This window comes from Mycteria americana, chromosome 5 (assembly GCF_035582795.1).
Source record: "Mycteria americana isolate JAX WOST 10 ecotype Jacksonville Zoo and Gardens chromosome 5, USCA_MyAme_1.0, whole genome shotgun sequence".
Lineage (NCBI taxonomy): Eukaryota > Metazoa > Chordata > Aves > Ciconiiformes > Ciconiidae > Mycteria > Mycteria americana.
The window spans coordinates 21,888,587-21,903,879 of record NC_134369.1 but is presented as its reverse complement, the minus strand read 5'-3'; the positions used below and the strand labels follow the sequence as shown (position 1 = coordinate 21,903,879).

The window sequence follows — 15,293 nt, the reverse complement described above, 5'->3', positions numbered from 1 at the left end:
GTTGTAAAAGACCCTGAAATTAAAGGCAAAATAAGGAAATATGGTAGTCTTGGATTAAAGTTTTAATTAGCATTGTCTTTTCTACTGGGATGATTAACAGCTATCATGTATGTTTTAGGACTGATGCTGCCTAAGGAGATTGTAACTGTTGAAGAAATTTGTTTCAAGTCATAAACTCACTGCACTAGTGCACTTCATATGTTTTAAAGCCGCCTTCTGTATTGACCAGAATAAACTTTAAGAACATGGATGAGAAGTACTATCAGTATTTTTTTTTAAAAACACAGTCTGGTAATCATTAACTTATGATTCTTTACAGGACTTCCTTTATTTATCTCCCACAACCCTGCAGGCAGCTAGAGCTGGTAATGTTATTCATGCCATCCTGCTCTATCGGAAGAAATTGGACAGACAAGAAATCAAGCCAGTATGTATATCAGTTTAAATATTCTGATTTTAGAAATCAAAAAATTAAAAATCTTTTAAAGCTTTTGATCTTTTTCCATCACAGTCTGTAAGAAGTTGATCAGTTTTCAGAATGGGAGAGGAGAGGAATGTCTTATCAGAACTACATGTAAGATGTAACTAAATTTGTGGTCCCAAACATCTTGGTTATGACTTGAATTGCACATGGGCAGAAACTACTAACTATCAAAAATACAGGATTTTGTCATGCCAACTAATTGCAGTATTTGAAATTAATGTATGTATTCGCTCAAAAAAACAAATAGAAACTTGTACTTGCATATGTTAAGTATTCCGTATAACAGATGTTATTGGTATGTGCCAAGCATGTAATGGTACTTTTGAGCCACTGAAGCCTGAAAAGTCTGTGGTATCATGTAGTGTGAGCACAAGGGGTGGTTGGGACAAAGGACTGGACCTTGAGGCCAAGAGCGGGCCAGTGGCAGCCTAAGTACAGGTGATGATAAAATCCTGTGTTGCACTAATTTCTAGGTAGCAAAGGTAGGCAAGGTGAATCCCATTCTGAATTTGTTTTGTCCAGTGATGTAGCGAACAAATATTGTAGAAACAATTAAGTAGTTTTGTTGACGGTCATGGCAGGGATGTGATTAGTTACATGTATCTGAGAAATGTGAACTTTTATTCCTACGCAGCCAGAAATAGCTTTAAAAGAAGAAATTAAGGGATAATGCATGCTGCATGTATAAGTCTTGCATCCGGACCGGCCATTGAGAGTTCTTTGGATTTCAGATGCTAGCTAGCTTCAGTCATCCCTCCTGAAGGGTGAGCTTTTGGTAGGAGGGAAAAAAATACAGCTACTGGAATGTCAGTGGAATCTTCCACGTGTAGTTCAAGGAAAGACAATGAACGGGGGAGCGTGGGGGAAACCCCTGAGTTGATGTGTTGTAAATCTTACTGTTCTACAGCCTGTGTTTAACAAGATCCTGTTCTTTCTTTCCTTTTTAATTTGCTAATTGTATATGCAAAATTGCATTTTAATGTACATCTGCGGCTCAGATTCTTCTGATGGGATCTACTGTTCCACTCTGCTCAGCTCAGTGGGAACGGATGTTTAATACCTCCCGTATCCCAGGGGAGGAATCAGGTAAGCAGGGCCAGCCAAGGAGAATACACATCTTAATGGAATTCAGTTTTTGGGGTATTCTGTGCTAAAATCCTGTTTTTCCAGATAAGGATCTGACAGACACAAGGACACACCAATACTGTGTTCTCATACTCAGGAAGTAATGAATTGCTATAGAGTGCATAGATGTTTTTCCTTTTAGGGTGATTTTGAAACCTCTTCAGTGTTCATTGTCTCTTCCTTTACTTAAATTAAAAACTAACTTTAAGAAACTGTCTGCCCCGTGTTTTTAATTTATAAATAACCTTTACTTTTTTCCATTCTACTCTTTCAGGATCATTTGATATCCATGTTTTTATCTTTGTAAAAGTTGTGTTCTCTTATCTCAACCATTTTAAAATCTTTTGCTTGCTTGACTTTTTCCTTTCAGCTTATGATTCACAATAACATCCCGATGTGTTCTTCTCAATATGAACATGCATTCAACACTAGTTGTTTGCCTGGTTTAGAGGCAGGTACAGTCTTAGTCTTGTCAAGGTTTTCAATGCCACTGTTACCTTGACCTGTTACAGTACACACTGTAAGACCTCAGCTAAGTGAAATCACCTGTAATAAGGACTGTGTCCAAAACTTTCTCTGTAACACATTAACAAAACCCAGAGTATATATTTTCTTAGTTCTTGCCCTAACTCCCAGCAATGGTCTGATTATCCTAAGCTATGAGTAACTAAGTTTTCATATTTTAATGTTGAATAGAGGGGCATACCTGTTGACTTACAGCAGGGTCATTTTCACCTGAGTCTGTTCCTGCAACTTCTGCTTATTGTGGGAGACTATGGATCTGTTTACATGATCACAAGCAATCATGTTAGCTCAGTCAAAAAAAAAAAAAAATTGTATCTGTAAGTGGCAGTTCATATACACTTTCTCACTGTAGGTATACATATGCTCTCACTGCATACATTCATTAACGCTGCCTGTAGACATAAAAGCATTTCACTTTGGTCATTGGCAAACCTTTAATAAATTGTTTGTTGTTGTAGCTCAACGTAAAAATACCGTAATTTTTTGGTCAATAAATCATCCAAGATCTTGAGGCTGATTTCTTCTTCATTTTTCTAAAGGTAATATATCCCTAAAGGTTCATCATGGGTTTCTCCCCAAGGTAGCCTCCAAAGATCTCCATCAGGTTATCCTAAATTTTCCAGGGTCAAGCTGGTTTTTACAATCTTTAATATTAAAAGTGGCTTTTTTGTTGTTGGTTTTTTTTCCTGAGTTTTGTCACTGTAAAAGGAGGCAGATTGCATCTAGAAATACTAACGTTTGTAGTCAACAGGTGGAAGAAAACATTGCTATCCATCTTCTTGTTCTTTGAGAAGCAAACTAATAATTTCACAGCAGATTTGAGTGGAGACTTCTGTTGTTGTTGTTGTTGTGCTTTCTACAAAAGCTTAAGTTATATCTAGGTTTCTGTGATCTGCTGAAGAGCCTCTCAGAACTGAGTTCACGCTTATCCAACACTGCATCATTGTGGCAGCATCAGAATGAAATACAGCATTTGGCAGAGTTATCCTGACAGTCATGATTAGTGCAGAGGACAATCACTAGGAATTTAGAATGCAAGGGGTTATTGTTTAGTCACCTCCATTGGGAATGTACGTATGGGCTGTCACTTAAAAAATTATATCCTATATTCAGCTTTCTTTGAGATCTGTAACTCACTCTTACGTTTCAAGCTGCCTTTGAGCATGCTAGTCCCACTCAGGTACAGAATGAAAAACATAAAGAGTTTCTAAACAGACACAGGGATGTGCCCACTCTTCCCTGCTGGAGGTCTGACATTTGCTGTACTGTATGAAGTTGGATAAGAGGGGGAAGTGGCATTGGCTAGTGGATAAAGCAGTAAGTGCACGTGTCAGATAAAGATTTTACTCTCAGTTCTGCTGCTGACCTTTGGTAGATTACTGAGGAACTGTTTCCCAGCTATGCCTCAGCTTCTTTTATCAGCAAAATGGAGAAAAACATATCCCTGGTGTGATTACTCCCTGATCATGAACTAGTAGCTTAAGTAGACTAGCAAGTTTTAAAATCTCTATTAGATAACTGTAGTGTATGAGCTATTGTTATTTAGAATACTTCAAGTACTGAAAGTGCTACCCTTGCCCCTTCCCTGTCCTCAATAAAATAAAAATTTAGCATTTAGCTGTTTCCATTTACCTTTGGATTTGGTGTTCTCTTAGTCTGAAATGAGTTTTGCACAAAAGCGCAGAAGTGGCCCATTCTAACTGTTAACACCTGATTAAAATACATCCTGTATATCTTAATGGTTCTCCTCAGTTTCTCCATCTTAAAGTCTTTCAAACTAAAGTATAGTCAGCATCATAAAATGACCTTATTTTCCTCCTAAGCACTTCACATTTCCTATTTTACTTTTTCAGTGTTTCATTGTTTCTATTTTTCTAAAGGAAAAACAACTTTTGTCATTCTGTATGTGGATAAGTGAGTTACAAAGACATTTTTCCCAGATTTTTATGAGTAGCTCGATTTCTTGCCCCCTGATTTCAATTACATTTTAAGTATTTTATGTATGTTACAGTTGCTAAAGGAGCAGCATATTTAAAAAAAAAAAAAAAAAAAAGAAAAATTCTGTGGCATTTATTCATGTTAATTGGTGGTAAAATCTTAATGAGCATTGTATCCTGTCACTTGAGCAGTTTTGTAATCTTCGTGCCTTTTAACAAAACACGCTGTGGAGTGAACCACTTCTTTTAAGCAGGGAAGAGCCTTTATGTCTTTCCATTCCTTTTTTTTTTTTTAATAGAAAACCCATGCAGCATGTTACATGCATCTTCAGATGTACATAAATGACTTCTTGGACTGGCAAGAAAAAGGAAAGGATTTTTTTGTATTACAACAAATCTGTACTCCAGGTGCATAAATCTGTGTTTAGGCCCATAAGTAAGGTGTCTGAAATGTAACTACCAGGGCTCAACAACTGTTGTAAAGTCAATTGTTGATGTAGATGACTAATGATCTCACTTTTGCTTTTTACACTCAAGAGGTTGTCTTTTTTGTACAGACACATCATGTTCATGAGACAAATACTTGGGGTGTCCTGACTCAGGTTGGGATTATAGAAAAAGTTACCTCACTGCTGATTGCTTTGCTGCTTCTTTTCTCCCTCTGTGAGGTTTCTCCTCAGTTCACAACCCATTATATTAATGTACTTGACAGTTGGAGTGATGCTTCTGCCAATCCTAGCACTTTCATCACAGGCATCCTATCTTTGGCAGAAATGCAAACTGGATAGCCAAAGGCATGATTAGCATAAAACTGTTTCTGATCAGTAGATGGAGCATACCTACCAAAACTTTATGGGTAGCTGAGAGCACCCAAAGTGTAGAACTCTTTCCTGGTACAATGTTTCTCAGATCTCTCAGAATCATGACTTTAAGGCTCTGCCCTCATTTTTGATATCTTTCTTCACCATCTCAGTAATGGGTCTTTTCAGATTCATAGGAATATAACAGTTATTTGGGGTCGTTAAGGCATTCGATTAACAGTTTTCATTAATTGAGGGCTTTTCCTGGCTGCTGTAGAAACCTTCATCTGTGGTTTGATACAATGCCTTCATGACTAAGTTCAGGCTTATCCCAGTTAAGCCATATAAAAAAGTGAGGAAAAATTTGTGGCCTAGGTTTCTGCTTCACTGACTTCTATAACACTACACTTTTTGGCCATGGATGGAGTATTCACTTTGCATCTGCCAGGATAAACATGAACAAAAGCTTAGGGTACTAAATTTGGGCTCTCTTAAGACGCCCTGCAGATTGTACCATGAGTTGTCTAGCACATGAATGCAGGTGATTTAAAAGTACCTTTCCTCAGACTCATCTAGTGTGTTCATTTGCTGGCTGCTTCATCAGACTATACTACTAGTGCTTACTTTTCAGATACAGAAATACAGATTTAGTTGCTTAATATTGGCCTCCAGTGTGGAAACTGGTGGTGCTATATGTGCAAATGATTATCAGATCTGGGTATGTGACTGTTTCATGCAGGAGTCTTTGTGCTGAAATAACATGGGGGAGCAGTTTATTCCACACTATTTATTACTTTGTTAAAATAAATAAGCCGTGGCTAACTGGTAGTGCATGCAGTAGGCATTTGATGTTATTTAGTGCATTAGTGTTTTGAGACTTCAACTTTGTTTTCACATAAGTGATTTCAATTCTAGATACTCTCCAGCATGTGAAAGACAGCAAACACATTGTTGTGTATCATAAGGGCCGTTACTTCAAAGTGTGGCTGTACCATGATGGTAGACTGTTGAAACCCCGAGAAATTGAACAGCAGATGCAAAGAATTCTTGATGATAATTCAGAGCCTCAGGCTGGTGAAGAGAAACTAGCAGCTCTTACTGCAGGAGATAGGTATGGTGGTTGTTATTATTTTTTAAATTAATTTTAATATTTAGAAATAGTTGCATAACATACTAATTAAATATTGGCTTTGGAATTTTAAAATAGTCTGCAGTCAGTTGATTATACTTTGATCCCTGATTTTGTATATTGCTAACATGTAACAGCTCTTCAGTCATTTGTGACTACATGGAGTTAAAAGTAATTTTGCAGTGGCAACCCTATATACAGATTACCTATACTTAGCTGGAGAAGTTTGGTTTAATTGTGGTTATCATAAGAGTGGTAATTGGAAGCTTTACAGTATTACACATATTGAACTACTTGAGTTTTATATCTACTATGGTGGTCACTGGCATTTTAAAGAATATCTTTAAAAATTAAAGATTGAGAAATTAAAGATTGAAAATTAAGATTGAGAATGTGAATTCAGTAACTGTTACTCTATATTCATGACTTGCACCTACAGAATAAAGCAGTATGTACTCAGTGTGTTCTAGGTGCAAGATCACTGAATTCAATTAAATTGTGACAAACTTAGTTCAATCTATCCAGTTGTTTCTGGACAAGGGAGACAAAGAACTGTGGATTTTAATATACTTTCTTACTAGGAGTCCTCCCTTTTTCTCACTTTCTGCTTTAAAACAAACTGAAATATTTTTTCATTGGGAAAACCACATAAATTTATAAATAAACGTGGTGCAACCATACAGAAATTACATTGTTCAGGACTTCTTTAACTTCAGATCTGTTTCAGGCATTTACCACAGAACTTTTTATTGACAATTGTCCAGACCCTTACATTTAGGTGTTACAACAATGAATACTAATATCTGTTCATTGTTTTCATTATTATTACTATGTTCTTCTTCCATATAATAGATATTTTCTTTTGTTCAGTTATAGCATAGTTCATCTACATTTGTATGTATTGCATGCCGCAGAGATGTTGAATTTCTGAGGATTAAGCTTCGCATGTGTGATGATATGTTGAATTGGTTCCTAGGATTACATTGTATGTGTATTTTCAGAACTTTTCACTGCTGATATAGTTTAAATGCAATGAAAGTAGTTGCTCCAAATTTGATAAAAGTAGGAGGAATGTCTCATAGTGATCTTAAGGGTGATAAAACATTGACAAATTCACGTAATCTGGCTATAAACCAAATTCTTTTTCCAGAGTACCATGGGCTAAAGCTCGACAGGCTTATTTTAGCCGTGGAAAGAACAAACAGTCCTTAGATGCTGTTGAAAAAGCAGCATTTTTTGTGACATTGGATGACATCGAGCAAGGGTACAGGAAAGAAGATCCAGTGAGGTCACTGGATGCATATGCAAAATCCTTAATACATGGCAGATGTTTTGACAGGTACAGTATTGACTCTGTGGAAAACGCCTTCTCTCTTTTAGAATTTCACTAATTCATGTGGCTAATACATATGAATTAGTGATTTATAAGCTGATAAATTTCATAGAATCACAGAATGGTTTGGGTTGGAAGGGAACTTCAAAGGTCATCTCGTCCACCCCCATTGCCATGGGCAGGGACATCTTTCACTACATCAGATTGCTCAAAGCTCTGTCCAGCCTGACTTTGAACGCTTCCGATGATGGGGCATCCACAACTTCTCTGCGCAATCTGTTCGAGTGTCTCACCACCCTCATTGTAAAAAAAAAAAAAAAAAAAAAAAAAAAAAAAAAAAACCCAAAAAACAAAACAAAAAAAACCAAAAAAACCAACCCCACAAAAACCCAAAAACTCCCTTATGACGACTCTAAATCAACTGTCTTTCAGTTTATAACCGTTGCCCCTTGTCCTGCCCCTACAGGCCCTGGTAAAAAGTCTTTCTTATAAGCCCTCTTTATATATTCAAAGGCTGCAAGAAGGTGTCCCAGAGCCTTCTCTTCTCCAGACTGAACAAGCCCAACTCTCAGCTTTTCTTCATGGGGTGTTCCAGCCCTCTGACCATTTTCATGACCCTCGCTTGGACCCGCTCGAACAGATCCATGTCTTGTACTGGGAACCCCAGAGCTGTATGCAGTACTCCAGGTGGGGTCTCATAACAGCAGAGTAGAGGGTGAGAACCACCTCCCCTCGACCTGCTGGCCACACTGCTTCTTATGCAGCCCAGGACATGGTTGGCTTTCTGGGCTGCAAGCACACATTGCCAGCTTGTGTCAAATTTTTCATCCAACAGTACCCCAAGTCCTTCTCTGCAGGGCTGCTTAATCCATTCATCCCCCAGTCTATTGATACTGGGGATTGCCCTGACCTAGGTGCAGGACCTTGCACTTGGCCTTGTTGTTCAAATTTATGTCTATTTATTTAAATAAACTATTATGTTAAAAAAAAAAAAAGCCAAAACCTAGTGCATTTGAATGTGGATTTTTGAGAGAGATGAAGTTACAGTCTAAAAATGCTTTTGAAATGTGCAAAACCATAAGGAAATCTTAATTTCTTTTGTAGGTGGTTTGATAAAACATTCACTCTTATAGTATTCAAAAATGGCAGAATGGGTCTGAATGCAGAACACTCTTGGGCAGATGCTCCTATTGTTGGACACCTGTGGGAGGTAAGCGTTCAGTACAAAAAGTTAATGCAGAAGATAATGTGATATGGTCCGTGCAACAGTCCTGAAGATTAGCAGTTACTTTCAATCCCTTGCATTCATGTTGCTGATGAGTGATTATGGGCCTGTGTCTGCAGCAACTGTAGAATTAAAAAAAAAAATAAAAAATCAAACTCTTGCTTAAAAGGAAAGGTTGCTGTCCTTTAAATTAAAGGTCTTTATTGCATTTTAATGAGCATAGATGTCTTCATAGAAAAGTGATACAGCTCCCCATCTAACTTGTTTATAATATTCTAAATCTAGATTTAATATTCTAATTCTACATTGTTGCGTCTTTGGTATGGCACTTATTTTGCGTATATACATGCTCCTGAAGCACTTAAGCTTTCTTATGCTATAAAAATCCCACACTGACTTTCAAAATTTAAAGAAGTGGTACAGAGTTTAACTTTTCATCTAAGCCATTGTTTGATGAGCTGCAGATTGATATGTTGTTTAAATTATAACTTGTATTTATTTGCAATGAATGGAATAAATGCACTTTTTGTCAGGTTTGTTCATAATCAGCTTAGTTTATTGCTTGAAATCCTATTTGATTTTTTTCTTTTTCTTTTTGAAGCTTAAACCCATAAACAGTTACATGATTCAATCACTCAAAACTATTTCATAAACATCAGCTAATTCTGATTTCATTATGTATTTGTGCAAATGGATCTCAGGTCTGACTGGTGCCCCAAGTAACTTCCTAATTTTATTATATGAGCATTTCCAAGGCCAAACTGATTTGAGATTGACTTGACAATGCAGTTTAGACTAGCTCAACAGGAAAGTGTTACTTTGTTTCCTTTTAATGAAGGATGTTATATGCTTTAGTTCATAGCTCTGTACTTACTATTAGTTGATTCATTTTCTGCTAAGAATTAAGATGACTAAAATAAGCTAAGGAGGATTTCATTTCATCAAAAGTTATCTGTTGTTAGCTCTTTATAGACTATCTATTTTTAGAATAGAATGGATTAAGCTTTATTTCATAGTTGGCATGTTCTGACCACTAAGTGAGAAAATTAAATTAAAAGAAGAGATTAGAAATATATATGTAGAACATGCAATATGTTTTTGTCAAGCTTTTTCTTTCCATATTGAGCAGATTCAAATATTTTGACAATTCTGTATTTTTTTTTGTTTTAAATTTTTTTTTTTTTTTTTTACATTGAGGATGTTATCTGAAATCTTGTAAGACAGAGCCTTTTTTGTCTGTTGTTCAAGTTGTATTGTTCATCTTGGAAACAGTCTACTTCCCCACCCAAGAGCTCTAGTACACATACAAAATAAACTGCAATTTTGAGTGGGATGCAAATCTTAAAAATTATTAAATTCTTGCAGGGATATGCACTTACTCTGAAATAAACTGTTGCTTGATGAACAAGTTTTGACAGATAACAAACTTGCAGAAATTCTCTAGAATCGAAATTGAACAAAGGTTGTGAAATCTAAGACTCTGACTTTTTTTTACTACTAGTAAGTTTGAGGTGGGATTTTAATTGAAACCTTTTGATTAATTCAGTAGCATCTAACAAAATGCACCAGTGTAATTGAATAGGTGTTTGTGCATATCTGGTATTCTTCCCACTCAGAACACAAGTAAAAATGCCTTAAAACAAGAGGTGAAAAAGAGGGCTTCACTTGCAGCTGTTTTCAGTATTTGGAAATGGATTGTATATTGTATTTCACTATGTACTGGAAATGGGTTATATTGATTTCACAATGAAATACTAATTTCACAGCAATATGCAATGTGTTGCAATTCTGAAGAAGTATCGTTCTTTGCAGAATGTAATGGCAACTGAATATCTTGAACTGGGCTATTCAGAAGATGGGCATTGCAAAGGAGATACCAATCAAAATATTCCTATTCCTACCAAACTACAGTGGGAAATTCCAGAAGAAGTAAGTACAGAACAGCTAGTGGTTTGAGGAAGAAGCTCCTCTTTTCCTGAGCAGTCATTATTGATAACCCTATATCAGCTTTAAATTCCTTTGAGTCCTGTAAGATGTGTATTTCATGTGTGGACATTACTCAGTTTACTTAAAAAGATATCAGAGGTTTTCAACATCAGTCTTTAAAAATTCGGGCCAGGAAATGCCAACTTTTTACTAGAAACTTTCTTGGTTGGCAACATGTCAAAAATAAGTGGCCACCTATTTTAAATATAACTGTATTAAAATGAAGTTTAAGTTGCTGAGGCTTCATTACTATTGTCACAACAAATGCTCTTGTGTAATAGTTCCTTGAGATTAGCTGACTTTTTTGCGTTCAAAATTCTGTATATGTGTCTAATAAGGTTTTTTTTTTTTTTTAACCTGAGTTCAAGACAAACTGCCATCAGCCATTTGGATTTTAATTTTGAATAAAAAGGTGATATGTTGTTGGTGGTATGTTTTATTAAGCATGTATGGCAGATTGGAAACCACACAACTATTGCCATTCTATCTCTGTGGGTCATTCTTTTATGTTCTAGTGATCTGAACAGTCTTAATGCTGGTGGTTTTTTTTAAAATGTAATTTTTGGACTCCAGATGTGTATTGGCTTAAAAACTTATTTTTTTAATTACCTTTTTGAATTTTAACTTTCTGGAAAAGATAGCTTCTCCTCTTTCTCCAAAGGGAGATTATTTGGATAATGATGTTTCTGGCAGCATTTCTTATTTATCAATTAAAAATACTTGCACTTTTTCAACAGTTCTCTCAAATGCCATCAAATGCGTGCATATTCACATATGTGCATATAGATATTTATTTGTTTGTTTATTTTAGTGTGAAGAAGTGATTGAGAGGTCTCTGAGCACTGCCATAGCTCTGGCAGGTGATGTGGACTTCCATTCATTTTTCTTTGATGCTTTTGGGAAGGGACTAATAAAGAAAGGAAAAACCAGCCCTGATGCCTTCGTGCAACTTGCCCTGCAGCTTGCTCACTACCGGGTAAGAAAAACAGACTGTTTCTGGTTTATAGAATCTCCTTAAATTGGGTATAGCATGTTGATTAAAACATGTGACTGTGTAAAGTAGTTTAATCTTGCACTGCTTGTGCAAGGTTATTAAAGACATTCAGTGGAAATTGGTACAAACCCTAAACAGATTACTAGCTGGAAATTAATTGTCCAAAGGCTGGCATATTGACACTCATGCAAATCTTTCACTTCTGCTTAGTTGGTCTATCCCTAGGCATTTTGGACTTAAAAGCAATAGATATGAAACTTCTAGTAGCTGTGGTTATAATCGAAACAAGGTTATAATCGTCTTTCAGTTTGGAGTCACCCATAATTCAGTAGTCATGGAAACTCCCTAACAGGATTAACAGAAATGCCTGCCTGTGCTTTCTGTTAGTTCACCTTTTCTATAACGTGCTTTCAGAAAATACCAGTGTAGCAACATGCATGTTTTTCATCTTGCTTTCTAGTTGTCACTGTTGAGATACTGTTCTACTTTTTTTTTTTTTTTTTTTTTTTTAAATTCCAAATGGTTTTTCAAAGCATCCAGATTTCCTGGCTGCTATCTTTCTTACTATTGGTTAGGGTAGCTACATGGCAAATAGTTTGATTACCCACCCACCTCTTTTATTTTGAACACCCATCCTCTTAATGTAAAACTGAACAGACTTTCACGATCTGTTCTCATGTATATTTTAGACGGATAGAGTTGCTAACATGTGTTAGATAAACGTCTATCATTTGGCAACTTTTAATCTGTAGATTATAAGTTGTGCACAACTGTTTCCTGTGCACATCTACACGACATATGGAAGCCACACTTCCTGGATTTTGTAGACTGTTTTCAGTTCTGACATTCTTGAAAATACCTGCACTGGCATGCATCTCCATGCTATTAAACTTTTAACTGAAAATACTTTTAAGGATGTTACGGTTTTCTCTATTACTTACCACAGCTGTGTTAATTAGGAAGCCACTGAACTTTCAAATAGGGTTTTGATAGCCTTTAAATTAGCTTCTGTTATAAACTGAAGAAGGCTGAATATAAAACACAGAGGGTAGTCCTTGCTAGTTTGGTTGTTCTATTAGCGTTTATCAAATCCTGCTACTAATCTTATTTTTGCCTTTATTGTCTTTAGGCAAGACTGCTAATGGTGGGCTGCTAAAAACTTAATGTTGAGTTTAATTTGTGGAGTGATTCATATCCTATGTGCTTTCCTTGAACTGTTGATTAAGAAAGAGTGGCTAAGTCTGGCTAAACCTTTAAGTTCTTGTTTCTCCCTTTTCAAGGACATGGGAAAATTTTCTTTAACATATGAAGCCTCTATGACACGCTTGTTCAGAGAAGGCAGGACTGAAACTGTTCGTTCGTGTACTGTTGAATCATGTAATTTTGTTCGAACCATGGAAGACCCAACTGAAAGTGTAAGTTCATGGTGTTGTTGCCTTATACAATCCATATTATCACTAGATATCCGTATAAGTTCCCAAATAGTTTTTAAACACTTAGGGTTAAGCCTTTTGTTTTTTAGGAAGGAAGTGCAGCATAAGGTAATTGTCCACATTTTCTGTCAATATGGAAGAAATTCAAGGCTATACTGAAAGAAAATGGCAGTAACTTAGCCAAATGTGCCATTTCTTACAGTTCCTGAACTCCAGAAAACTGAGATGACTTGTGAAATTTTTGTGACTTGTAAAACTCAAACATAGATTTGTAAAACAGGTAATCTCATACCAGTTAGGCTTTCCTTTCTGATAGGGAAGCAAGTATTATTCACAGGAAATAAGTAGTTGCTCTTATATGTTGATTTCAGTGGGCTTTTTAATCTTTCTTGTGATGCTCTGATTAGCAAACAAAGGAAGCATGGTCTAGGGGAAAACTTCTTGGTTTGGAAAACTTGGACAATACTGGTTAAAATGTTTGCTGTCAAAATGGAAGGGTGGAGGATGGTCATCTTGAGGGCTGTCTGTCCTTTAATCCACTGCTAGGCACAGTTTTCACAGATAGAGTTGATGAAATAAATAATTACCCTTGCAGGTTTTGCTAAGCTGAAGGGGATTTCTGTTTTTTCAGAGTCAAAAATTTGACCTGAAAAAAAGGATTTTGTTAAATAGGAATGTACTCAAGGTATTGCATCCAGGCCTGAGTAACAGCTGCTTGGATAGAAGATCTAATGAAAAGATCTATAATAATCGGTAACTGAACACTTGCATAGCACATTCAGTGCTATGGCATTGGGAAAAATGGAGTCCTCACTTTAGTTAGCCTTGCCCTTTATTTTTAGTAGTCTTTTGTCTCTGCACTTTTTTCCTAGTACAGCATTAGCTGGAGTGGTGTGACCAGTTTTGGACACCCCACTTGAGGTATGGATGGATTGGAGAGAGTCTAAAGGAGAGCAAGAAAGATAGTTAGAAACCTCTGAAGATGATCTGTGAGGAGATTTTGAACTTAATTATTCTTGCCTAGTCTAAAGAAGAGAGAACACTGTGAAGAGGTAAGGAGCCAGGTTGTACTCAAGAGGGTAAAAAGGCTGATGCAGAGGAGATGGGAACAATCTGTTCTCTGTCCCAAGAAGTAATGGACTTAAATTTCAGAAAGAAACACATTAGGGAAGTATTTTATGCTAGTAAGGATAATGAGTAAAGAGGGAAATAGTGAGAAACCTGAAATAGGTTACTTGGGGAGGTTGTTTATTCACTTTGAAAATCTTTTAAACGTAAGTTACATAATGGTCCTTCAGGAAAGAGTTTTAGTTGATCAGATCTTAGGGTAGAGAAGTCTAAGCAGATGAACAGTTGAGGTTCTTTCTAGCCCTATGATTCTATGAATAAATGTTACTGCAAGAAAACATAGAATCATAGAATACTTTGGATTGGAAGGGACTTTTACAGGTCATCTAGTCCAAACCTCCTGCAAACAGATGCATGGAGAAAGAGAGAAACTTTTTTCTCCCTACTCTTTCTGGAAGTTCTGTGTAGGTAAAATCCCCCATGATTTCTCAATATGCTGTGCTGGGAGCTGTGATAAGATCAGTGACAGTCTGGCAATGCAGCCATGTCAACATGTCATAACTGTATGGCACGGCTACTGTACAAGTACCCTGTGTATAGAAAGTAATTTTAACATAGTCCTAATGTCAGGATTAACTGCTATTACATCTCTGCAGTTAACATCTGCATTTTTGTTAAAGCAATAAGGTAGCCCCATACATGGCAAGATCATATATATAGCAGACTTCATTCTGCTCTTTTTTTTTTTTTCTTTAATGGTTACTACAAACATGATGTGTTTTCAGACATTCATTACTGCCCTTCATCTGGAATGATCAGCCACTGAGCAGACGAGCCCTGCCTTCACAATGCAATTTTTAGGTTTTATGTGTTATGAAGATTATATTATATGCATTTATATATTATTTTAAAAATAGTTTTCTGCCTTTACTGCTTGCTTCTACTTTTTCTCTGGGTATTTCCTTAGAATTTTTCCTGAGCACTTGTATCCTCCATTGACTGTCCACTCCTGAGTGCCAATGGTAGGCATGCTTAGCATGACTACAAGTGATTTATTAGTGTCTCATGCTGGAGGCAAATAGGCTACTCACTGTGTCCCAAATAAGTGGTGTAAAATGCAGTGATGCTGGAGATAAGAAGTGACAGGTTGCCATATACTCGGTGTGTTGCATTCCACATTATAAAATCTTAACAGAATGGCTATCTAATCTTTCAGCCCTTGCAACATTCATACAGTGTTCATAGAATCATAGA

General features: G+C 36.4%; 1 protein-coding gene across 10 annotated transcripts in view; it reads left to right on the top strand.

The window, feature by feature from the left end:
- Positions 1 to 15,293, top strand: part of LOC142410263 (carnitine O-palmitoyltransferase 1, liver isoform-like) — a 65,375-nt gene that overhangs the window by 21,184 nt on the left and 28,898 nt on the right. For all 10 annotated transcript variants that reach the window (XR_012775890.1, XM_075502453.1, XM_075502451.1 and 7 more), the window contains 8 exons: positions 320 to 427; positions 1,483 to 1,570; positions 5,787 to 5,982; positions 7,151 to 7,339; positions 8,438 to 8,543; positions 10,371 to 10,487; positions 11,356 to 11,520; positions 12,819 to 12,953. Coding sequence is in view for 9 of the 10 variants with exons in the window: in XM_075502453.1 (XP_075358568.1) it covers positions 320 to 427; positions 1,483 to 1,570; positions 5,787 to 5,982; positions 7,151 to 7,339; positions 8,438 to 8,543; positions 10,371 to 10,487; positions 11,356 to 11,520; positions 12,819 to 12,953 (1,104 nt within the window). In the remaining variant the exon portion in view is untranslated. The remainder of the gene's footprint in view (positions 1 to 319; positions 428 to 1,482; positions 1,571 to 5,786; positions 5,983 to 7,150; positions 7,340 to 8,437; positions 8,544 to 10,370; positions 10,488 to 11,355; positions 11,521 to 12,818; positions 12,954 to 15,293) is intronic.